Genomic DNA, 27,166 nt, shown 5'->3' on the forward strand with positions numbered 1-27,166 from the left:
GTGAAATGAAGACTGGGGATCATGTTCTGTAATACATTACCCTAAACCGATGACATTCCTCAAATTGAAGTCTTTGAAGTACCTGCATCAAAGTCAGCTGAAGAGCTCTTTTAAAATGCAGATTCGTGGATACCACAGCTGACCTATTAAACTAGCATTTCTGGGGTTGGAACCAGGAATTTCAATTTTATTGTGTCTCTGCCAGGTTTTCGTATCAGGATGATGCTGGCCTCATAAAATGAGTTAGGGAGGAGTCCCTCTTTTTCTACCGTTTGTAATAGTTTTAGAAGGAATGGTACCAGTTCCTCTTTGTACCTCTGGTAGAATTTGGCTGTGAATCCATCGGGTCCTGGGCTTTTTTTGATTGGTAGGCTATTAATTACTGCCTCAATTTCAGAACTTGTTATTGGTCTATTCAGGGATTTGACTTCTTCCTTGGAATTTCAATTTTAAATAGGCAACCAAATGATCTGTAGGCGACAGCCCAAGATTTTGTTTGGCAAGACCTACACATATTATTCTGATTTAAAGATTCACCAGCCTAATAAATGGACTTTAACAGCCACACCAACTTTAAGGAGGACTTTATTCCCTGCATTCCAGATACCATTCTCAAATTGAGATTACTTAAATTCCAGTAGGACTTTTTAGTTTCATCTCAGAAAATGGACATCTAAAGTGTTTATAAAGACCTGCAGAGATGGGGTTACACTAATTTCTCAGGTCCATTCTTCTAGCTTTCACTAAATTCAGTATTGGAGTTCAAGGCCTTTATAGTACAGGAAGTGTCTCATAGGATCTAATAATACTGTGCTACAATCTAACCTACTTCCTCCTATTCTGACCTCAGGATCAGTGCAAACGGCTCTCATGCCTTTAACCTGTGTTAGTCTTAGAATCACAGTAAAAAATTTAGCTTCATGTATGTTACAAGTTCTAAGTAAACATTTACTCACAGTGATTATGCCAAAATAATCAGGTGTTTGAAAGCAATGTGAGTTTTCTTTCCTCTATTTTCTTTGCTGAAAGCCAGTAAAAATCTATTCAAGTTTATGTAGAATAAACAATTTTTCCCCACAAAGTGTTGCTCTAAGCCTAAATTTTTATGTTGAGGTCTTAATCCTATTATCACTGTTGAATACAACACTTAAACATCTCCTTCATGCTTGTTAAGGCACAGTAGAGTCAATTCATGCCCAGGGAGCTTTAATCACAGATCATCATCATGAACATCAGTGAAGAGTCTATGTGGGCTATCATGTCCAAGGCTAAGCCTACTGGGGAAGCTGTGCATAGCAGCATTGCCAGCATGCAGTTCATAACTATTTTCAAGGAGCACTTCTGATCTAATGGCTAAATGAGGATCATTAAAGTATCTTTACATGTAGCATTTCTTGAAAATTCCATATTTAAAGGAGGCCAGTTATTATATTCAATGGATGCAACTGAGATTGCTTGAGTGATGCTTTTATAGCCATGTGCTGCATAATGACATTTCAGTCCACAACAAACCACAAATAAGAGATTGATCCATAAAACTATAATAGATCTGAAGAAATTCCCATCACCTAGGGATGTGGTAGCTGTCGTAACGTCCCAGCATGGTGCATTACTCATGTGGTTGTAGAGATGTTGGTGTAATTCAACTTACTCTGCTACCACTCAAGCACATACAATTATGTACAGTACATAATATTTAATAAAAAGTGAATATGTTACTAGTTTATGTGTTTACTAAAGTATGTATTTCATTGTTATTTTAAAGTGCACTCCTTTTATTTATTTAAAAAAAGAGAACTTTAAAACAGCCCTAGGTAGGTCCTTCAAGAGGTATCCAGAAGAAGGCATTATCGTTATAGGAGATGACAGCTCCATGCTGTCACCCTGAAGATGTTCCAGTGGACAAAACGTGAAGGCAGAAGACAGTGATACTGATGATTCTGACTCTGTGCAGGCCTAGATTAATGCATGTCTTTGCATCTTAGTTTTTAACCAAAAATTTTAAAAAGTTAAAATAACTTAAATAGAAAAACGCTTACAAAATAAGGATAAAAGAAAAAATGTTTTTGTATAGCTGTATGATGTGTTTGTGTTTTAAGCTAAGTGATGTCAAAAAGTTTAAAAATTTTATAAAGTAGTTACAGTAAGCTAAGGTTAATCTACTGTTGAAATAAAGTTTTAAAACAAATTTGTCGTAGCCTAAGTTTATAGTGTTTATAAAGTCTACAGTAGTATACAGTAATGTCCTAGGCCTCTACATTCACTCACTACTCTCACTGACAGCCACAGCAACTACCAGTCTTGCAAGCGCCATTCATGCTAAGTGTCCTACATAGGGGAACCATTTAATTCTTTTGTTGTTTGTTTCACTCTTGTCGCCCAGGCTGGAGTGCAATGGTGTGATCTTGGATCACTGCAACCTCCACCTCCGGGTTCAAGCGATTTTCCTGTCTCAGCCTCCCGCGTGGCTGGGATTACAGGCACCTGCCACCAGGCCTGGCTAATTTTGTATTTTTAGTAGAGACGGGGTTTCACCGTGTTGGCCAGGCTGGTCCTGAACTCCTGAACTCAGGTGATCCACCTGCCTCGGACTCCAAAATGCTGGGATTACACGTGTGAGTCACCGCGCCTGGCCTAAAACTCTTTGTACAGTATTTTTACCTTACCTTTTCTTTGTTTAAACACACAAACAGTTACTGTTGGGTATAGCAACCTGCTGTACAGGATTGTAGCCTAGGAGCAGTGGGCTAGACCACATAGCTTAAGTGTATAATAGACTATACTATCTAGCTTGCTATACTCCATGAAGTTTGCACAATGACAAAAATCACCTAAGAACACATTTCTCTGAAAGCATCCCTGTCATCAAGTGATGCATGACTATATTATTGCCTGTGGTTTAAAGTTATATTGGTGGAGAGTGAATTAATGGCTTATTCACAGGTCGAGTTATTGTATTTCCATAATTTGTGACCCATTATGTAACCCATAATCAAAAATAAATAATTAAAGCAGGTCCGTGAAAAAATATCACATGGCAAAATAATAAGAATCACATAACAATAAAAAGTAGGTCGGAGTGATGAAAGATTTCTGGTTCATAAACATTGACATAACTAAGGGTTTTTTATGTTGCCCCAGGTGCTATTTATGATTTGCCTTATTTTCTCTTCTAAAACTCACTCTGGAGCCTTAAGCCCTAAATCAGAAACTCTAGAAGGTGTTTTAAAGGATACTGCATATTTTTAAAAGAGCTATTCTGATCAACAGGAAGAGCACGAAAGAAATAAGCTGCCGACCATTTGAGAAAAGAAGATAACGTGCGTTCCAGTGTGAATTTTCCCAACATTGAAAATGTTCTCCTGAATGCTTGGTGCAGAATAAAGGAAAATGTAACTTAATAAAAAGGTGAGGAAACAAACAAAATTTTTGTGTCCTATCAAATATATGACAAAGATGCTGGAGTAGGCAAATTGAATAAAAGGCGGTCTGGCTCTTGAGGGTGGAGGTGAATGAGACTACAGATATGTTTTGGTTTTCCAGCACAGTAACTTAAAATAATGAACATTTGAATATTTGAAGATTATGGGAAGGCCATGAGGATATTTAGACTGCCACAGGCCTCACTGCTCCATGTTCTCTTATATGGAGCGTCTTCTTATTTTTGTGACCCCTCTAAGCCACTTGAGGTTGGGGGTCCTCTTAGAGTGTTTTGCTACAGAATATGATAGGGTAGAATGTTAGAGCTGGTAGGTCCAGTGCAACTGCCCCAATTAAGGCTGATACAACAGATACCAAGAGGTAACAGGAATGTGTTAACAACTCCCAGTAAGTAAATCAGTAGAAATCCCTGATGGTGAAATTTGGGCTGCCCAGGTACCCAATAACCTTTTATTATTTGGTACAACTACAAGATTTTAGCTGTACATTTTAATATTATGTTAAAACTGGTCTAGGAAAAATAATTATGGTCTGGTTATCAACAATTCATTAATTGGCTTCATTAAGCATCCTTGTTGCTGGAGAATACCAGAAATATCCAGTTTTATAAAATTTTGCTTGATATATACCACAATATCCAAATACACACCCACATACATGTGCATTCACACAGGCTTTTAATTTACCTTCATCAATAATTCACATAGACTTTTTAAGGATTCTGGAATTTTAAGATAGCATTCAGTGCACCATTTCTTCAAAAACAAGCAACTCTCTGAAAATATATTTCTATGTTAATATTAGCTCTAACTAATTGAAGGCTAAGGTAATATATATGTACTCAATAATTACAGAGTTTTCATGGCTTATGAAACCAAGAGTCTTGAGAAATGTACTTAATCTCTGTAATCCTTCTTTTTTAGATGAGGATTCTTATCACAAATCAGTGTATTTGGCACCTATTTGGTATGCTGGAAACCTTATCAATTTAGTATATTCTAGGAACTGAAAAACTAGAAGACAAATACTGCATGATCTCATTTATATGTGAAATCTAAAGAAGTCAAACTCATAGGAGTAGATAGTAGAATGGTGATTACCAACCGATGGCTGGAGAAAGGGGAGATGTTGATCAGTTTTAGCTAGACAGCAGGAATAAGCTTTAGTGATCTATTACACAGAATGGTGACTATAATTAATAATAATCCATATATATAAATATATACAATTATTGCCAATTAAAAATAAAAGTTAGAAAATTCATAATCTCAGCAAGTAATAATGAACAAATGTAAAATTAACACTTTAAAATTGTAATTACTATATTGCTTGTGCAGACACTTTTAAGTTGGCAATTCGTTATACATTTTTATATCGTATTTGAGTCATATTTAAAGGGAAAAGCACTGATGAGGTTAATTTTCAAGAATATGGTCAAAAAAAGAGAAGAGCAACTCTTAAAATTACTATAAAGAATAAACACAGTGAATTACCTCATATTCCTGGGAAAACTTCAAGTTGTCATTTGCTTTCAATCTTTCAATGTGGTCTGCAAGTTCCAAGATGGGTATTGGAGGATGGCTAGCCATACCTATTGAAAAAAGGAAAGAAGAAAAACATTTGAAAACAAATGAAAACGATGCTAGCCATTCCAAAATATAGAGAATACTATAGTTAGAAATGGCCTGAAAATATGTGAGTAGTAAAGATGTTTTAGGTGAGGAAGCAGGCAAATAGTTTGGTTACTCAAAGCAGGACATGCTCTGGGAAGATGAATTTTGTAGCCAAATGAAAAGTCACCAAGCAAAATCTCCAAACTAACACTCCTAGTGTAAAAGAAAGCGTTATTGTGCTATGAATCAATGAGGTTAGCTAGCGGAGGAAACTGACAGTCAGGCTTGATGTCAACTTCTGCTTTGAGTAATGACTTTTATGCCATTTCAAACTCCTTCTCCTGCACTGTATGAAATGGAAATTGTGTGGAATTAAATGGTGTAAAGTGAACTAAGAAAACAGACACTGAGAAAGGCCTAAAAGGGAAAGAGTAGTAGCTTGATAGTAAACATAAAATGACTTATGCATAATCAAGGAAAACTAACTTGAAGAATGAAGGTTACCAGGGTAACCGGAATCATCTGAACCTGCAAAGGAAATGATGGTGTAAATAAAATAAAATAGAACAAATTCTTAAAAAAAATGAAATGGAAAGCCTGATATATTTTTCCAAAGGACTAATCAAAATGCTGCAAGTTTTTGCAGGATTCATTATACATTGTGGCTAGTACAATGTGACTACTACATTAAGATCACTAGTATTTCACAAACCTGTAGGTGACTGACATTCACATGCAAACATAGACACAAAGAATGACATGCACCACGGCTCACTGACGATAATCACTGAAGGCACAATCAGACACCAAACTGAGCTTCAAAAATGTTTCCACTAGTAGCAGATTGTAGAGGTTGGGGTTGCAGCCTTCTTCTGGACATTTATAAATGGCCACACTAACAACTCTGTGATATTTTGCCCCAGGTCCCCATTATTCAACCCCCAGCAAACCTACAATCTACTTTAGGTGTAAACATCTTTGTCCACTAATGAGAAATGAATTCAGGAAAGTGATCAAATGATGAAAAGACAGGAGGGAAAGAGGGTGAAGAAAGAAGGAAAGCAGAGACGGGGGCTGACACATTCTAGTTCATTCAGCCAGTGGAAGATATATTAATTTCATAGATTCCATGAAAAATAATCCACTATTAATTTTGGTGACTCCTGTGTCTTTCTGATGTTTTCTCACTTTTCATATGTTTTGTCTTTTTTTTTTCCTATTAATTTTACAGAAGTATCATGAAAGAGCATTGCTGACTCTTATCTCACAGACACAAATTCCAGCTGGCTAGAAAAACCTGAACTAGCGTGTCCCCAGGGAAGCCACTGAAGCAGAAAAAGAATGAGGGAGGAGCTCAAACTGGAAGCCATGTGTTGTTGACATTCTGCTGTCACTGTGGCTCTCTGGAGGGAGGCTACAGAATGATGGCCATAGAGTCAACATGACATGTGACTACTTTAAGAGCATTTTAGGAATTATACCATTGTTAAAAGTCACCCAGTAAGTTCCTTTATCTCAAATGCCAAATTGTCAATGGTTCTGGTAAGTTAAGTAAAAGCTACCCCGCTCTTTAAAGACTACCACTTTAGCAAGTGTTGTGAATTCTGGTGGTTTAGTTTTTATGGCTATGAAGGTCTGCTTCCAGTCAGCTAAAATTTTAGTGGAGAGCCAATAAAACTGAATTGCTTGCAAGTAGAAATTCTTTGTTGGTGATATAATAATGCCTTTGGAACAAAATTTTGGAACCCTTTCTGAAACTTTTCTGTATTAGTGGTAGAACTGAAATAATTTACATTCTGTGGAGGAAGTGAGAGGGTGACAGTGATCTGATAATTACATGATCTTATCCAGATGAGGCACCCCCAATGAAAAGAATGGAAATGCAAAGGCATAGGTGACTTTAGGCTTATCTGGAAATGGAAATGGACCGATATGGACATCATTACAGTACTTCAACAGAGAAAATAATAGAGACAAAGATGTTTAGACCTTTTCGAGCGAATCGTGGGAGAGAGTTATTATCATATATGGACTGAGTGGTGGTTTGGCTAGAGAGGGAGGACACAGAGCCAATCAGGGAGGCGTAGGGGACTGAATTACTGCTCAAAGCTGCAAAAAGTAAAGCCAGTTGGAGATGGGAAAAGTATTAGTATTACAGCAGTAGAAGACCATAATAATAACCAAAGATGTGATCAACATATTTACTTGAGGCATGCACTGGCACATGATCTGGAATTATTATATTGGAAGCTTATTAAAGAAAAATTCAAGCAGATCTACATTGGCTCATTATATTCCACATCAGAATATATATACGTATATCTATTACATGCAAGATATCATAGCATTAAAGAATCGCTACATAAAACTTATCATTGGATACCATATTACAACTCAATTTCTAAGTAAAAATGGCAGATGGATGTTTCACAGAAAAGGGAGGAGAATTTGTGTGAATCCAATGGTACGGGAGAAAGAATCCTGGCTTAGAATACTGGACTTGGGTTCTACTTCTGGTTTTGTCATCTACTAATAGGGACAAATCACCATTTGTGAAGCGCCTTTGATTTCTTTAACTGTTAAAATCAGAGTATAGAACTAGATAAATTCAAGAGCCATTCTCTTCTTCATAACTTTCATTCTTCCCACACACAGATAGAACTTCTGAACAGAGAAGGGTCTATTGGACATGGTGCAAATGTAAGGGTTCTAAAAGTTATTGTACCTCTTCTTTGAGGGGGGGTGGAGAGTACTTACTTTTTACAAAATAGAAAAGTAGTATGCAGTTGAATTGTTTATTTTTTCAACTATTTAAGTTTGCTGCTATTTTCTCTCATTATCAAAGTGTAAACACAGTCTATTATGATGTTATATCATATATCAGAAAAGACTGAATGTCAGCATAAAAATAATCCTCCAGAGTAAAACTCCTCTAAGTTGAAACTGTTTAGCTCATATCAGAAAACAATGATCAAGGATCTACTTCAAAATATTGTTACAAAATTCTGCAGAAACATCTCCACTGCCCAATATTGAAAGAAAGTTATATGATATAAATATGTTAGATTTTAAATGAAAAGATAGACACTAAGAAAACTATGAAGTTGATCTCACTGTGGTATCCTTTCAATGTTTTGTCTGGCAACATGACCACTGCTCACGGTCTATCAACCAAAGTCTTTACTACATCAGAGTTTTCACATTTAAATTACTTGATGTGCTTTAATTTTTTTTTTTCAGGCTGTACACCAGACCAATTAAGGTCTCTGGATGTGGGAGCTATATATTGATATTTTTAAAGTTCCCCAGCGCTGGCTCTTAGTCCTATGCGATTCATGAGGCGGGGCCTATAACTCCATTTATTCCTTTTTTTTTTCCATTTAGAAGTCATATCAAGATTTAAGAGAATGAGATGAGCTTTCTCTTGGTGATATTCTTGAATCCCCTCTAACATCCCATTAGCAAGCTTTAGTACTTCAGCTATTATTAGCAGCCAAGAACTTGAAGGAGAGCTAACAAATAGGGAGGGCTTGCCAGTGTCATGATCTCATCAGTTCAAAGCTACAAATGTACAACAGAAATGCCTTTTTTTATTTTTTTTTATTTTTTGAGATGGAGTCTTACTCTGTTGCCCAGTTGCCCAGGCTGGAGTGTAGTGGTGCAACCTCAGCTCACTGCAAGCTCCACTTCCCGGGTTCAAGCGGTTCTCCTGCTTCAGCCTTCTGAGTAGCTGGGATTACAGGGACGCACCACCACACCCGGCTAATATTTATATTTTTAGTAGAGACGGGGTTTCACCATGTTGGTCAGGCTGGTCTCAAACTCCTGACCTCGTGATCCACCTGCCTTGGCCTTCCAAAGTGCTAGAATTACAGGCATGAGCCACTGTGCCTGGCCCATAAATGCATTTTAAAGGCACGCGTCAAATCTGGTAAGACTTTTCATTTTGAAGCTATGATCTCCATAGTATAGTGTCAACGTGAAAAATGACAGATGCAGTCACTGAAATCTGCCTTAGTTTGGAGGAAAAAACAGGATGGCTCCCTTTAATAGGGTACATATTTGTAAGACTAATGTCATGGTGACTTCCTTATAAGAAGTAAACTTTAAAATCATGGCATCTTAACCTGAGAGGCACCTTAGAGACGACTTAGTCCAGCACTTTCATTTTATACAAGAGGACTCAAATCCAGAAAAGTTAGATGATTTCTCTACATAAGCCCAGACAGTAAATAACATCTCAACATGCAGCTTGGGCATCTTTCTACTGTAGTATTTCTAGAATGGCATTTGCGATCTTCTAAATAAAGTGGGGGGCAAAGTCTCCATGGATGAAAGGGGCTAGACTGGTAAGATAAATGACTGAAGGTGGCTAAGTATTATACAGTCAATATTTTCACACACACACACAAAATTCAGTAATTCCCATTTCCTCACAATGAGCAGGTTTCCAGGGCTGGCTTTTGTTTCTGTACTTTGAACAGAGACTCCAGAAAGAACAATAATTCTTTACTATGTGAAAAATAGCCATAAGCGTGACATAAATGGCAACTAACGCTCAGTCTCAATGTCACTCATCTTTAGGGCTAGTGTACACGTGGGGGGGCTTCTGAAAAGGGTGAAACTATTCAGCTCCAGGACTTGCTCTGCCAAGTGAGAATGCAAGGCCAATCGGTTCAGACTGTTCAGGTTTTCAATAGCCACTAAAAATTCAGAGTTTCCTGTGGCATTTCCTCAGTTTTCAATTTGACTCAAAATTTTGTTGAAACTCAGTCCATGTCAAAAGAAGCTCTTCTGCAGTCCACATATGGCTAACTAGATTATGGCCTTTGTTTTAAAAGAACAAAACCTTCTTTCATCTGTGTGTATGTGAATTAGAATCAAGGAGTGTTGGGAGTGACAGATTGCAAGCTTGTATCCACAAGACAATACTGCTTTGTGCTGGGGATATAAAGAAGTATGCTTCTTGCATGGTTCATCCTCTATGGGTTCATCTACCTCCCCTCTCTCTAACCTGATCCCCCAATAATTCTACCAATTAGAAAAATGAAGCCCAGGAGAGTTAAAGAACTCGATCAAGGTCATCATTATCAGCAGAACTGTAGCTGCATGAGGATTTGATCCCATACCATGTCCACTCTCATTTAGCACATTTCACATTACGCCATGCTCTCTCTCAAATCATTTAACATCCCTGGACAAGTGGTGACAGGTACATAAAGCTGGGTCTTTAAGACTGTTTGGGCTGTCTATGCAGCAAGACAGAGATCATAAACCATCCTCAGTTTGCGAAAAAGTGTCAATATAGGGACTTCACCTAGGTCACCTGTTTCAGTGATGGGGAAGAGGAAAAGAGGATGCAAAAGCACATCTGTATTTTCCAGGTACTTCTTGCCAAAATATCCTAAGTTTCCATGAAAACATGAACTAACGGTATGAATTTAAAATGTTAAAAACTGGAATGCCATTTGGCAGAATACTTTTTAGAACCTAATTTATGGTATTTTTGCTTTTCAAATGTCCTGCTCTAGTTTACTAAGTCAGTAAGGCTACTGAATGCTTCAAATGATTTTATTATCCATAGAAAAATATTTATGAAACACTTGCTCTATTTTCATACTTTTAAACTTTACATTAAATGCCAATAGGCACTATATAACTATTCTGCTAAGTAGAGTTTTTGAAGTAATTAACAATGGTGGTATATCATTTAGATGATTTTTTTCTGTCACTATATATGTGTGTTTGTAATGACTCAGTAATAGTCTCTTCATGACTTTCCTTACTGACAAACTGTGATAAAGTCTGGAGAATAGTTTGTGCTTATGGACCAAAGAGAAGCTAATTTTTTCATCAAATCAATTACCACAGTCTTAACAAAAGTAGACTTCTATGAGCTAACAGTCAGAAACAGAAAATTAGTTCATTAAATATTTGTCATATTTTTAACATAATTTATGCACTATTTAGAATTCCCTGAATGAAATACAAATACTCTGCTATGTTTATTATTTGTATCACAAACTAATGATAAATTAAAGATAAAGAGAACATTGATTTGAAAGCTTCCTGATACAACGATAACGACAATTAGACTTGATATGTGACTGGGGATCATTATTAAATAAGAGTCACCAAAAGTGCTCTTCTAGGTAAGTACTGAATGGCATAATTAAAATTCAAAAATTTTACTTGATTGCAGGTGTTTCTGTCCAGCCTGGGCAACCGAGGAAGACCCCATTTCTGCAAAAAAAAAAATTATTTAAATGAACCGGGCATGGTGGCACATGCCTGTGGTCCCGTTACTTGGGAGGTTGAGGTTGGAGGATTACTTGAGCAGGGAATGTTGAGGCTACAGTGAGCTATGATTGTGCCACTGCACTCAAGCCTGGGGAACAGAGCAAGATCCTGCCTCGAAACATTTAAAAAATTTTTTGTAAAATTCAATTCTAGTGTAGACTTTCTCAAAATACAGAATTTGAACAAGCTGTTTCTTTGTATCAGAAATCTGGCACTTAGATTTAATGAATCATCGTTTTCAGAAAATAAAACAGAAAGAACACATCCGGTATTCTTAACCTAGGTCATATGCCTAAATTCCTTATAGTATAAAATAAAATATGAATGTATGAAGAAAGTATACATAAAAATGGATCTTGTTAGCATTGATCCAATTAATAGTATTAATAGATCAGAAGAGATAGCTGAAGAGCTTTTTAAAGCTTATTCAGTTGCTGTGCAGACACTTCTGCTGCTGATACCATATTTCTGACTCGTTAACTTTTTACGAGTTTGTTTTTGTTTTTCACAGCCCATCAATCACCTACCATCCATGTATGCTTTAGGGCAAAACATACTAAGGTCATCCACGGAATGAAAACGAGGTCTTTATGTTGTAATATCTGATCATCGAGTTTTAAATCTCTTTTCCTAAAAGGTGCAAGCATAAACACTATAATTTTGGTTTTGTTTGCAGGTATTTTTGGGCCAGGGAGGAGGTATGAACAGGGACAGCAGACATTTTAACATTGAATGTGCAGGCACAGGGAAAGGTCGATGATTGGTGCACCACCAGTACTACCAGTAGCTCTTCCCTTACAACTTTCTTTGTACTGAAAAGAAAGTGAATTTCTCTAAGATCCTCAACCTCTAAATTTTCTTTGCTGGGAAAAAGAAGAAAAATGAACACATATTAGTGATTTGTTTTTTTTTTATATATCACCATCTTTTAATAATATTATATTTATCTTCATCATTTTGTCCAATTCTAGAGACCATGGGCCAGAGGGGGTCAAACCTTCAGTAAAGGATTTTTACAATATTTCGAAAAGTCTGTAATTGGGTCTCTCTATCAAAATGGTAAATGTGCCTGCCCTAGGACCCTGCTATTAAATTTCCAGGTGTCTGCCATGCAGAAATAGCAATGATGGTGTCAAAATATATGGGTTCAATACAGTAGTATCTGTAATAGCAAAAATGAGAAATAACTTAGCCTCCACTAATAGCGAACGAGTTAATACATTTTTATATCTACAGAACTGACTACCATCATTGCCATGGGCTGTTAAAAAGAAGATAAGACGTATTAATACACTCACTTGGAAAAGGTCAATTTTTATATAGTTAAATGTCACAACAGCAAATTGTGTGTGTATATATATACGACATACATACACACACACACTCCTCCCTACCTACTCTATATCATTTAAATAACTACATATACAAATTAAGTCTGGAACGATATACATGAAACTGTATATGGCAGATATTTCTGGAGACTAAATTGGAGTAATGACAAAATATTTTAATGTTTATTTTAAATATGTCAAATAAAAAAAGAAAAAAAGAAGTGGGATGAAGAGTAATTTTTCTTCTCTAAAAGTGCTTTTATTGGCCCCTTTCCCACCATACAACTATAAAAATTTTCAAGTGTACAAAAATTAAAGAGTAGTATAATGAACACCTAAATGGTCACAATCTATATGCAATAACTGTTAACAAACTTATTTTCTATTTTCCAAAATTTTCCCAATAAACGTGTTGCCTTTGAAATTAAAGAGAAGATGCTCTGGGAGGGACAGACTAAAATAATTTGGAAATTGTTTATAAAAGAAAGAAAGAGAAAACTTTCCTTCCAAATGAGGCTAACACAGTTCATTTTTGTTTAACAAGCAACATATCTATTAACCCATCCTAGTGCACACCCAGTTACTGCTGGTTACAGAGATGTATGGAGCTTAATGGACGTTTCCTTTAAATGCATCTTTTATAAGTGAGTATTTTCTTCCCTTCTTCCACAGACCTTAAAGACTTGTAAAACTTGATCAGCAGTTAATAATTCCAGTAAATTCTTCTACTACATCACCTCTCTCTTTTACTTATCTTGCCCATCTTATTCCATTATCTGTTAGAACTAGTAAGTCAAACGTCAGCTAAATGATACCTTCCTATATACTTAAGTCCCCATTTTAATTTGGTAGTTATTAGTGAAACAACTGATGTTACTTAAATTGCCTGTTCCACACTAATTCTGGCTGACCTTCTACACTAATAATCAATGATTTATTGTTTAAATCATTATTCTCTTAAATGATGAGGTAGCTCATGCTGTCTCAAATATAACTTGGCTATACAATGCCATCTGAACTACAATAAGACAGATATTTACAATTGTGCAAAATACTTACAAGCTGAGGTGCCTGCTTTCACTTGTGAAAGCAAGAGCTTCCCCAGCCTGTTCAGGTGCTTACATACAGTGCTTCACAGACTGACATGATTTTTTTTCATTGTAAAGGATACTTTAATAATGAAAGTGTGCAAGCACAAAAAATGATAAATATTCCCGTATATTTGTCCAGACTTACCATGTGAATCCATCACTTAAGTAACAGATTAGTCCTAACACTATGCAGCATCCTGGAATCCCATCAGACTGTTCATCCTAAATCTAGTCCTAGCCCTAGAAAAACTACCATTTAGGGGGAGAAAAAAAATTTATTCAACAATTCCATATTGTCTCTGATGCAGCAATGGGTTAAGTCACAATTACATTATGCTCAATAAGAGAAAAATAAAATGGTTTTTCAGAAGGGGCTGGGTTGGTGATTCTTTTTTCACTCATCTTAATGCCAAAAAGACCAAGAACTTTGTTGCCAATAATGGACTAGTGGGCTTCAGCCCTGAACTACCTCTAGCTGCCAGCAGCATCAGAGACTTCAGAATGAGAAGATACAGCAGCTCCTTAAAGTGCTCCGTACAGATTCAAGTCCAAGCTACTTCTTTGGAAGGCTCTCAGCAGTGTCAGAGAGTGACTTGATTCTTGTCTAAAAGTTTGAAAATGTGCTAAAGCAATGTTCCTCCCCACACTCTCCAACCTCAAAAGGATGGTTATACTGACAAAAAAGCACGTTTCTCTGTCTTCTCTTTGTGCCTTAGCTGAGCAACAGTGGACGGAAATCTTAACTTTCTGACCCAACTGTGTTTGTGGTACTGCATTTAAGGGCACAGTTCTTTGACATACTTAGATTGTTGGAATGCTATATTTATATGAAATTGGGAATAACAGGCAGAATTAAGGAAAAAAGGATCTGACTCCTTAAATCTAGATTCTCCAAAAGAAAAAATAACTTAGAATGTAAATGAATCTATCACTCACAAAATGATTTTTTTGAGAAAGTAGAATTTATGGAATCACTGAACGAAGCAATGTGCTTTCTTTACCTTCTGAAAGGCCTACTGAATTTCAAATTGTATTGTTTGTTTGCTATTTTATCCTTCACAACAGACCCATCAGAAGTGGAAATCAATTTGCCTTCGGGAACAAACTCTGTACTAGGTACTGGTTATATAAATCACAGCCATCTTATTTCATTGAAAGACTTTTTTTTTTAACAGAAGATGTGGATTATTAATTCTCTACTTATGTATATTATTAATAAATATTTTCAAGTGTTATAATGTTTGGGGATAAGCAATTATACATTCATAGTAGATATAATATACTAAAAAGCCACATTTCAGATAGTGAAATGTAAATAATTTAAAAACCTAAAAATTAAGTAGCATCATAGCACCTGTTACACAACACCTAATAAAGGATTATTTTATTTCATTTTCCAAGAGAACCCTTGCTTCTTCGTAAAAAAGAGGAGATGAACAAGCACAAAAGGGTTATTGGGTTAACAACCCCACATTTTGCTCTCATTCTATTGACAAGTAATTAAGGTAATTCACAGCCACTGGCTAAAATCTATGCAGCCTGAAGCAAATGGTCACATCTCTATGAATTTCACATTAACAGCAGAGTCTATTTCCTTTGTAAAATGGTATAAATTTTCCAGACAGCAGGCCACAACATAGAGCTTGGACGGCAAATAAACAATTTCAACAAATCAAGCTTAAGTGAATTGCTTTCCTGAGCTAAAGGGCATAATGTACTGCTTCCTGAGTGAACAGATATGCCAGGATCTTAGGACAATTTCTCCTTTTCTAGTCTCCTCATCTACTACAGCTCCTCTCCTATCTCATTTTGTCCACTTTATTCCCTCATCCATTTGAGATGATAAGTCTAACTTTAGTTAAATGACACCTTCCTTTATACTCTGGTCCCCATTTTAATTTCGTAAAGTCATTGGTGATACAAGAGATGTTACAACTGTAACATTCATTTTTCTTTCTGCTAGCTTATATAAAATTTAACAGATTCTCTCTATAAATGGATATAATCTTCCCAAATACATTGGGAAAATTAAATTGCCAATAGAATTCTTGAGTTTGGCCATATTTGCAAAATTACATCTGAAAGTGAAAAGTACTTGCAGACAGAGGTCTCCTGGTTGAAGACATTCCTATTCTCTTACCTGCAGTCACCAGCACCTGCTAATCACTCTCTCTACATAGTTCCCATTCTTGCTTTGTATTTATTTCTGGCAACATTTTCTGTTGGTGCTAGAGGAGGTGAGGCGTAGCACTTTCATTGGCTCTCTTCTTTTGGGGTACCTTTGCCTTTCTGCTCAACCTTATACTGTGTTTCTGCCTCTGGTGGAAGACCAAGGTTGGTTCCAGCACAAATGACATTTATGTGAAAGACAGAGGAAGGAGGGGCAGTGCAGAGATAGTCGCAAGGTACTGAGAAATCTGATCCATTTTTCTATTTCCATAATATGTTGCTCTTTTAAAGGGTGATGAGGTAAGAAATGCAAAGAATCATGTAGCACATCATTTCTTCAGCTTTTGGGTCCTCTATACATTGAATTTGCCAAATTGAAAGGAATATAAATTCCTGGGTCCATTATTAAGAAGTTGCCTGTAGGCCAAGAGTGGTAGCTAATGCCTGTAATCCCAGAACTTTGGGAGGCTGAGGCAGATGAATTGCTGGAGCCCAGGAGTTGGAGCCCAGCTTGTGCAACACGGCCAAGCTCCATCTCCACAAAAAAACCAAAAAATTGGCTGGGTGTGGTGGCATGCCCTACTATTCCCAGCTACCTGGGAAGCGGAGGTAGGGGGATCACCTGAGCCTGGGAGGTTGAGGCTGCAGTGAGCCATGATTTTGCTACTGCACTCCAGCCTGAACAATCAAGTGAGACCCTCTCTCAAAAAATCCATCAATCAAACAAACAATGAAAAACAAAAAGAAGTTGCCTATAGCCTGAAGTAGTCAGTATCCACCTATTTCAAAAAGCGCTGAACCAACGAAATTTACTACAGTAACTTAATTTATATCAAGTTGCCTTAATAAAGTACTGAGTAGGTGACTCAATATGATGCATCCAGAGGGCTACAATCTATCCTGGAAGATGACACAAGTTTGTTCAATCATCATGCACACGTTCCCGGTGCATGATGAAATAATTTTTTTTTTTTTAAGTCTAACCTCATATGAGTTAGAATTTTTTTTGAATACCAACATTATGATGATTGTATAGCCACACTGAAAATGCTAAACATTTCTTTCAATTGAAGAGTTACTAGTTACTATGGTATAGCTACATGTAAAAGAGAAAATATGCTGAGCATAATAAACCACGTTCAAAATAATTCACTGTAAAATGTGTACTGTAATACATTTGCAGTGTATCATACTGTGAATCAGAACATCCATACGACACAAAGAAACTTGTCTACAATTTGTGGGACAACACTACAACCACATTTTAATCCCAAAGACTTCTTAGAGAGCTCTTCACTTTGTTCAGTATCATAACGTATTAAGATAGGGTCACTCGGTTTTATATTTTCAGCTCCCTCTGCCATTCATAATTTGCCATTCATTTGGTATACACATGCTTTAGTTGAATGAAAGCAAAAGAGATCTAGGCCTGAATAAACAATATTGTACTGAAGGCCCCTCAGCAGGAATAGTAGTGTTCCTCTGTTGAGGCACTTAATGTTCTTTATTTTAAGAAACAAGTATAATTTTTGTTATCCTCAGTCACTTTATGTTTCTCTCTAGTAAGAAGTGATCAGTGACATTTAGTAGAGGTAATATTTAAAAATATTTACCTCATTTTCCTACCTCCCTCCCTCCCTTTCTTCCTTCCTCTTTCAGAGTGCCATAAACACAAACAAAAAGGAAAATACAGAACAAATCTATGCTTTCCCATGGGGTGAAAGATGTGTACAGTCATCCATCCATTTACTCATTTATTCACTTGATAAGATAAGAAACTGAATGCTTTCCAGATTGGTGTCATTGGAAATAATAAAAACAATACTCACGCCCATAAAAATGATAGATATTATTATAAAGACTACCGTTCTTCCAAAATTTGAAGGAGAACCACATTTCTTTTTCTTCCCCACCCCATTTCAGGTTTGCATAAAGAACTTAATTTCCTTTCAGACTTTTGCTTGGGCAAGCCTCCATAATAGTAAAATAAAAGAGCAGGATGAACAAAATGGTTCAAAATAAAGTGATACCTTCAACTCTTTTTTTTTTTTTTTTTTTTTAAAGACAGAGTCTTACTCTGTCACTCAGGCTGCAGTGCACTGGCGAGATCTCTGCTTACTGCAAGCTCCGCCTCCCGGGTTCACGCCATTCTCCTGCATCAGCCTCCCGAGTAGCTGGGACTACAGGCGCCCTCCGGGGTTTCAACATGTTAGCCAGGGTGGTCTCGATCTCCTGATCTCGTGATCCGCCCCCTTCGGTCTCCCAAACTGCTGGCATTACAGGCGTGAGCCATCGCGCCCGGCCTCAACTCTTAATATCAATTGAGCTGTACAACTTCTGGTAAAGACTGTGTGTGGATTAGATGTGTGGTGGTTCTTACCTGGTGTTTGAAAGTTAAGGCGCCTCAGTTCTACCGGGTCTGTTGGGTGGTGTGAAGGGATCTCCTTACTGTTCAGTATGCTGCTTTTTCTAGAGTCGGACTCTGCCCTCTTCCTATAGGGGGGAAATAGAAGTTTAAGAAGAAAACAAAAATCAATGGAAACAGATAAAAAAGCAGAGAGCTGCACCTGCACTCCCCCCCACCTCCCAAGTTTTCGGGTTTACAACATTTTAACCCAGCTGACTTGTGACCCAGTTCAGGTTGCTTTTCCTCCCTTGGACTAATTGTTCTCTCAGGTCTAAAATTTTTGTTTAAGTGGATGATCTCGAAGTCCTGCTCCAACTGTATGATTAAATAATTCAGCAACTCTGCCTTTTGGCTTCAAGGGGATCTTGGTGAGATACACGTGGACCCTTATCGAGCAATTCTCTTATCTACTAGCTCTATTTGTGAGGAACAGGAGAGGATACCCCTGAGTCGCCAATACTAAGACTGTTGTTACCACAGAGAAACTACCTGAGCTTAAGCTGAACAGCTAAATCTGTCCGCCTTTGCCCTAAGTATATATAAGTGGTGACTACAGCGAGGAGATGCCTTAGATTTTCCCATACGGCAGGTAAATACAAGTGCATTTTTAAGATGCCAAGTTATCCTAATACCTAGGAGAATCGGGACCACGTTAAACAAACCTCCCCTTTCTCTTTCAAATGTGAAGGAAAAAAAAATAGTGTTAGCTGTTAACAGTACTAAGCTGTGATTAATATTTTGTTAATGAAAGGTTCATAGAAAGATGAGAGAAAAAGTAATTTCACCTGGTGGGTAGATCAGCTCTCCTGATAATCATTCAAGGTGCCATTGACAGTGCCTTGTTATAAATGCAATTCTTCACACAATACATTTTAACTTTGTTCTAAAAGCTATCTACTAGCTTTATTATCCCCATTTAAGCTCTCATTATGTAATTTTAACTAATTTCTAAGCAAGAAATGTCAGATCTGTATATAAGATTTCTTTATCCAATAAAAAAATTAATCACAGAGTCATAACTATCTTCTTCCAGCTTGAATTAGATTAAAAACCCATTTAATCAACAGAAGCCATTTTCAAATAGTGCTTTTTTCCCCAAATACTAATGCCTGCAATCTCTATGCCGGAGTCACAATCCCAGTATCTCACCGCTGCTCAAAGCAAAGGCATTTTCATTTGGGGGAAACAGGTACTGCACAGTGTTTAGGAACTTTCCTCTGTTCGATGTGACTGTGGTACAGCTCATTAGTGTTGCTGTGGCAATGGGCTCTCATTCAATGCCACCCAGGTCGTTCTATGGTTAGCCATAGGACTCCTGCTAAATAGCCTTTCTTCCCATTTCTGCTCATCTGTATGAAATAAAACTAACCAGGGGATGAAGAGAAGACTGATACAAAGGGAAAGTGCACATGATTTGCTCAAGTGCAACGCCTTTGACGAAACATCCTTGGTGGAATACATTTTCATGGCTCAGTCCTATTAGACATGTTGCTTTCTCGGTACCTTAGAGTAACCTGTCTCAGGATTTCCTCTTTCTATCTAAAAGTGTCAGATACAGCCTTGGGACAAAATGTACTGCCAAACCATTCCACCAATCAGAGGTGAGCAGTATTCTGAGACCTGCCAAGGCACTGGCAGCTCCAGTTCTATGGAGTAGAAAAGAAGAAAAGAAAGAGAAGAGACAAAGGGCTAGTGAAAAAGATATGAGGAGGAAGAAAAAGACAGGCTCAGAAGATCATGTGAAAGGAGGACATGATGACCAGTTTCAGAGTAGGCAATGTCACTGTGTCTATGCTATGAGTCTTCACCTCACCACACTAAGAGATTCCTTTTACCACTGAAGATGCAAAATCAAAATGGGTTAATGAAACATGACTGGGAGCAGCCAGCCAGTCAATTCGACGTGAAACATGTGGTTGGTCTTCTCATTTCAAATAATACCAATGGCCCTTCTCATGTTTTGATCATTTTGTGTTAAGCTGGCACAGATGCATTTCTTTACTAATGTGTCAGGCACTATGACAAAAATTTAGATTTTTCTCTCTTCCCAACGTGGCTCTGCCATTCTTGCAAGATTATGGAAACCAGAATTAGAAATATCTATCCGGGCAAGAAAATTACTTTACTCTTACAGGTATTGTAGGGTAACCTCCTTATCTTCTTTTTCCCTGCGGCTGGGGTGAGTGACACTGAGCTGGAGGGATAGAAAAGAAAACTCTCTAAAGTAATTTAGTCAATTTCTCTGGTTCCAGGAAAGTTAGGAATTACATCTTGTTGCAAAGATGTTGAGTCTCAGAAAACTCAAGACATAGGACTAAAATTACAATTCACAATTTTAATGAACAGGGAGGGATTTACTGACATTTAATAACTAACTTCTCTTTCATTGTCTATTCAAATGAAATTACTTCCAAGACCTCAGTCTCCTGAAATCCAAGCCAAATAGAAAACCAGTTGCTTAAATGTATTTTGCTTAGTTTTGTTTCAATGATCACAACATGGACAATTCTGGCTGTCCACATTCTTATCACATTATTTTTAAACACCTATTATGTGATGTGCTAGAATGATTGTTTTCTAACACAGAAAACATTTCTAGGAAAGATGAGGAAGATGAAGAGTTTGGTCATCATTGCTAATAATACCAAAGAGTTTTAAAACATTCTCACAAAATATTAAAAGACATATAATGGTCTAAATTAGGCCCAACATGAATGTAAGTAGTAACATTTTTCCTGATAAATTTCAGAGGTCTCATCATTCTCATTTTCAGTTTGAAAAATGGAAAGAATAATGACTACAAACAGATTCTAAATTTTGCCTTGCTATACTATGTATTTTTTTCTATTAAGACTATAAAATGTTAGTGTAAGTTTATTTCTTGCAATGAAAAGTATCTACTATGTGGAGGAGTTATGTAGGTGAAAAGGAAATGGAAGATCACTTGAAATTTTGGATCTATCAGAAACTGCTAATACTATACAAGCATGCAGTTGTTTGGCATGTGGGTAATACACAACACAAATGCCACTCTGGTCTATGGGGCATTTGCTTTCTCCTAGGGTCCCATCTAGGGGGGAAGAAAAAATTAGGCTCCCAGCCAGGGGGGAAGAAATAACAGGGAAGTTGAGTGAAAGATCATATTTATGGTCCTGAAACAAAGATATACAGAGATGTGAGCAGAGCTTTTTGAAAGAAAGGTATACTTGTTAGAAATATCTACTATCAATATTCAAGTAAATCAATCCAAATACTTGTTTCTGATAACATGAAGAATGTAATCCCAACTCTGCCACTATTGGTATGTGTCAACTACAAATTTTCTTTTCAGTTTCTTTATGTATAAAACAGAGGGAGATTAGAAGATGATGTCTAAATTTTGGCTCAATTCTCTCATTTTAATAGAGAAAGGAAGCATTGATTAAGTTGTAAAATGGGAAAAGTGTTATGATGAAAGGTACAGAGTCTCTTGCTCTGTCGCCCAGGCTGGAGTGCAGTGGCATGATCTTGGCTCACTGCAAGCTCTGCCTCCCGGGTTCATGCCACTCTCCTGCCTCAGCCTCCCAAGTAGCTGGGACTACAGGCGCCCGCCACCATCCCTGGCTAATTTTTTGTATTTTTTAGTAGAGATGGGGTTTCACCATGTTAGCCAGGATGGTCTTGCTCTCCTGACCTCGTGATCTGCCCACCTCGGCCTCCCAAAGTACTGGGATTACAGGCATGAGCCACCACACCCGGCCGATGAAAGGTAGTATTTTAAGTGAGTTTAAAGTGTTTCGTCTTTTGGCTGAATAACAAAAACAAAAACAAAAACAAAACAAAAAAACACACACTATTCTGCATGGGTTTTTCTGCTGGATAAATGGACACTAGAGATGTCCACACAAAAAAGACACCCTCATAGAGGTTTAAAAATTCTTATCATTGAACATGAGGCTTGCTGACCAATGTAAAGTGATTTTAGTGTAAATAATGCAGCAATAGTTCTCAAACTTTAGTATGCATCAGGATCACCTGGGGAGACTTGTTAAAATACAGCCTGGTGGGTCAATGCCTAGACTTTCTGATTTTGTAGGTCTGAGGTGGGGCCCGAGGATGTGTATTTCTATCAAGTTCCCTGGTGATGCTGGTGCTATGGCTGCTGGTCCAGAGGCCACTCAATGGAAACCACTGGAATATGGCACCGGGAGAAAGGTAGGTGATGTTTGAGATGTTTTTTGTAGTTTGATTTTTATCAGGAATTTATATATATGTTATATGCATATTTATACATAAGTGTATATGAATATATAGATATGAGTTAGAAAGCTAGAAGGTTAGTTTGGATTAATCATTCAATAACCACATAGCATATTTTAACTATTATTATTGCTATTATTATTCCAGACTGGGAGACATGGATAATAATTTTGAATTAGGGAAGAGTTCTCACTAAGGCACTGTCATCAATATTTGCAGGGTGTGAAAATGCTAATATCATTAGGTGATCTGTAGTCAAACTTGAAAACTAATCTTTGGTAAAAACAAAACAAAACAAAACAAAACAGTTTATGAGACACCTCACATTTCTGCCCTGTAAACACATCAACACACACAAATGCCCATTTTAATCTTGACCACAAACAAAACTCAGATATTGGTTTGTGTACTATCTTTTAAACTTCGCCTTTAATCTGTTTTTTTTTCTTATATAAACAAAATATTTATCTTCCCCAGAATCATTTTAATGAAGTCACTGTGTATATGTAGGCTTTGCCCATCTTCCACGTGCCAGGTATCATCTTTTGTATGCAGCCCCGCCCTCCCCTCTTCAACAACTCCGAAGTCTACCAGTTTATTTTTTTTCTTACTGAACATGAAAGGGGTTTGTTCTCTATTCCTCACCTGTCGGGTTTACTGCTCCATTTTAATGCAGCAAAAAAAGGAAAAAGAAAGGCTAAATGTTAGTTGGCCAATGGTAACAACGATAACCATGACAACCAAGATTTAAGAAATAGTGTTCACAAGTAAGGACACACAACTGACATACATTCGGAAGCGACAGCGAATCAAAATATTTATGGACCTCTGATTATGAACTAAACAGAGCTCTGACATGAAGTTACATCACTGAATACACAGTGTGTGTGTGCGTGTGTGTGTGTGTGTGAATGACACATGCACTTTTATCCATCACCTATAAAATAATGCCACAATTAATTATATTCCAGGAAGTGTTTGATAGTGGAGAGATAATTTGATTTTTATTATTTTTTTTATTTTTTATTTTATTTATTTTATTTTATTTTTTTTTGAGACGGAGTCTCGCTCTGTCGCCCAGGCTGGAGTGCAGTGGCGCCATCTCGGCTCACTGCAAGCTCCGCCCCCCCGGGTTCACGCCATTCTCCGGCCTCAGCCTCCCGAGTAGCTGGGACTACAGGCGCCCGCCACCTCGCCCGGCTAGTTTTCTTGTATTTTTAGTAGAGACGGGGTTTCACCGTGTTAGCCAGGATGGTCTCGATCTCCTGACCTCGTGATCCGCCCGTCTCGGCCTCCCAAAGTGCTGGGATTACAGGCTTGAGCCAACGCGCCCGGCCGATAATTTGATTTTTAAAAAACATGCTATGAGAAAACTACTAATGTATTCAATGGGAATACAGCATCATTCCGCAAAAGAAATTCATTCATTTAAAATAAAAAGCCTTCAATTAAGAGGTATGTCATTCCTTTCATAATAAATATCTACAAACTGTATTGAACTATACAGAAATTTGCACAATTGAATAATATACCAAAAGGTAATAAGGTGGCAGAAATTATTTCTTCAAATACCTCTTGCCACATCTTTTTTCCAATGAAGGATTAACCGCATCTTCAGTTTAGGAAAATATAATACTCATCATTATAAATCTACAGAGCATGGCCCATTTATACGGTTGGGCTTATCCAGAAAAACATTTTATTACCAGCCATTGACAGAATATGTATTTTCCTAGTCTGTGGTGCTGTCTGTGAACACAACTAGTTCATGCTTATAGCTCCTTTCACCTGTGATATTATGCTGATTGTTTAAATAACCGTATTATTTCTGCAGCATATAACCTTTTCCTGAAAACAATTAATCTAAAAATCTTCACTTTGAGGCAAATTGCAAAGTTTTCAGTCAGTTCCCAATTGCAAAATAAAGGTACTAAGTTCTTCTTGATGCAATGAAATATATACCCAAGTGGCTGGAATATCTGGCCCTGTGAGACAATTCAATCCATCTCTTTTCAAAAATAAAACATCCACATTTAAATTGCACAAACACACACATACAAAGTAAATGATGAAAATGATATCAAACACATTGGTTAATTCTTCTTATTCTTAATTTTAAAGTGATTTACTTAGTGTGCCAGGTTAAAAAAAATTCTACATAAATGTTTCCAATTTGCTCACTTTTTTAAATCAATGACTTTATCAGGGAATCAGCTGTAGAAAAATCTATGCCTCAGGATGGAAAACCACCTAGTGAATTATCAGTTCTGTGGATTAATAGGCTGCTTGAGTATTCATATGCACAAATGCATAGTTCTAGATAAAGGTCAGCCTCACCATACACCTGGGTACATATGTGGTACAAATATCTAAGTTTGAAAGCTTTCACAATTGGTAAATTTAAATTACAGGCCAAGGATTTTATTGCAACTCTTGCCAGCCAAAATAAAGGTGATATTGAGTGATGAAGTCAACACATAGAAGGAATTGAGTTTGTTTAATACTGTTTGACTTGTATACATTTAATTATTCAATATTTTTGTGTGCCAGGCACTCTACTAGGCAGTAGGAACACAATAATGAATAAGACAGAGTCCTTGACCTGCAGTTTACTGGAGGCAGAGTGCCAAGAAAAGGGGAATTGACAGTAATGCAGTAGGTTCTATAATAGACAGGTAGAAAGTAGTTTAAGAGTCTTGGAAAAGCGATCCTAAGGTAGCCCAAACTGCTAGAGGGGAGGAGAAGAGAGGATAGAAGATGAGGCAAGCACCCAGAAAGCCTTGATTAAGTAGGTAGCATCCTAGCTTACTTCCAAAAGAAGAGTTGGAGTTATCCAAGCCAAAAGGAGTGGCAGGGGAGTGAAAGGAAAGGCATTCCTAACCTAAGGAGGGCCTACTCAGAAGCCAGAAAGCAGAGTCAACCAGCAGCTTCTGGTATGGTTGGGTGTGGCCACATATTTCTTCATAGCATCTCAAAATATTCTGGACTGCATTTCTTTCTTTGATGAGGGCTTGGAACAGTATGGAGGGTTGATACAGAAAGAGAAGACTAAAGACACAAAGCTTGCAGAGAGCCAGCGTTGGAGCTGGAAAAGGCTGGAAAAACTGAAGCCTATATTTTAGTCTCATCTAGCTCATGGTTTCCACATCCTGAAATGGGGATGAAAAAACAGTGTGCATGCAGGCTAGATTATTACCATTCAAGGATGTTAATTTTGCCTAAAGTATGTCTCAGACTTCTAAGACCACCTGATCTACACTTTATTTGATTCCACAGTATGTAATAAACACTTTTCATCCATCTTGAAATGCTTTTCCATAGAGGTAAGGTTAACAGTTTATTTTTAAATGTTTATTTTCTATATAAATAATTCTTGGACAGTTCTGGAAAAAAGTCTGAAAAGCCTTACATATGTAACAGATATACAGAATACGAACTTTCAATTGCCTTGTGGATTTTTTGTCGGAGTAGATGGACATGCAGTACCAATAGTATTACCTGGTGTTTAATGTTTTCAGATTATAGAACATTATATTAAAAAGGTCTAATTATCTGGTCCACCCACTAACTTTGTAATGAAGGCTAGGTTCAGAGTGTTGGCATGAATTTCTACCCCATGCAACCAGCTAGTCACAGAACTGGGACTTGGACTCAGGTTTCCTGGCTCTTCAGTCCAGTACTGGTCTGAACATTGCTACTACCTTATCTCTGTAATGTGTACTTTAAGCCATGGCCCATATCATATTTTCTAAAAATTACAGTACAAGAAAATTTATAACATTAAAGACATATCAAATATATTTTAATTTTCTGATGATTCAGAGGGTATTTTAGGGATCTTACAAAGCCCTGGTGATATTTTTTGTTACTGATGATCAATGTAGTATAGGTGTACAGATTACTAGATTAAAAACAAAAGTTAAATGAACAGAATGCCAGATCAAAGAGTGTGCCATTTCCACATGAATAGATCTAATAGGAATAAGTCTCAAAGTCTCCTCAGACGTCTGGGTAAAATATACTTCTTTATATGATAAAACTATCTGTAGCTACAGACCTATTGCTAATGCAAGCATCTTAGAAGCAGAGATACATGATAAAGTGGATGATCAATATAGTGTGAGTTAACAACGTTTTATTCTTATTCTCTTCTCAAAGCATTATTTGCATATGGGAAGTAAAATATTCTGACAATAATAATAATAATGATACTTTCAATTCTGAGTCATTACCAATGACCTGTATATAAACTGAAAGGCACCTAAAAAGAGGGAATGGAGTATTTATTACGTAATTAACTTTGCTCAGGATCCAAGCTATAAAAGACACTATTCATTGGGTACAGAAGATTTCCTTTTGAACTGCCTCATGATAATCAAGAAGGACATTGTTGGGTCTACTTGAATTTCAAGTCAGGAATGTTCTTTACTGCTGAAGCAAGCATTTCTATTTCAGAAACGCTTCATGGGCCTTCAGATGGTTAGCTAAATATACTTAGCATTCGAGGATGTGTGCATTTCCCAACAATTGCATTAGACGATGCTTACATAGGCCCACACTAAAATGCTACTCTAT

General features: G+C 37.1%; 1 protein-coding gene across 48 annotated transcripts in view; it reads right to left on the reverse strand.

Moving 5' to 3' along the window:
- Positions 1 to 27,166, reverse strand: part of LOC105489121 (protein tyrosine phosphatase receptor type D) — a 2,338,800-nt gene that overhangs the window by 117,988 nt on the left and 2,193,646 nt on the right. For 25 of the 48 annotated variants that reach the window (XM_071078779.1, XM_071078775.1, XM_071078771.1 and 22 more), the window contains 5 exons: positions 23,237 to 23,251; positions 18,326 to 18,438; positions 11,247 to 11,297; positions 5,541 to 5,582; positions 4,935 to 5,032 (listed from right to left, as the gene is read on the reverse strand). In XM_071078779.1, coding sequence (XP_070934880.1) covers positions 4,935 to 5,032; positions 5,541 to 5,582; positions 11,247 to 11,297; positions 18,326 to 18,438; positions 23,237 to 23,251 — 319 coding nt within the window. The remainder of the gene's footprint in view (positions 1 to 4,934; positions 5,033 to 5,540; positions 5,583 to 11,246; positions 11,298 to 18,325; positions 18,439 to 23,236; positions 23,252 to 27,166) is intronic. The other 23 variants (XM_071078808.1, XM_071078795.1, XM_071078794.1 and 20 more) reach the window with 7 other exon arrangements.

The sequence above is a fragment of the Macaca nemestrina genome, chromosome 14 (genome assembly GCF_043159975.1).
Source record: "Macaca nemestrina isolate mMacNem1 chromosome 14, mMacNem.hap1, whole genome shotgun sequence".
Classification (NCBI taxonomy): Eukaryota; Metazoa; Chordata; class Mammalia; order Primates; family Cercopithecidae; genus Macaca; species Macaca nemestrina.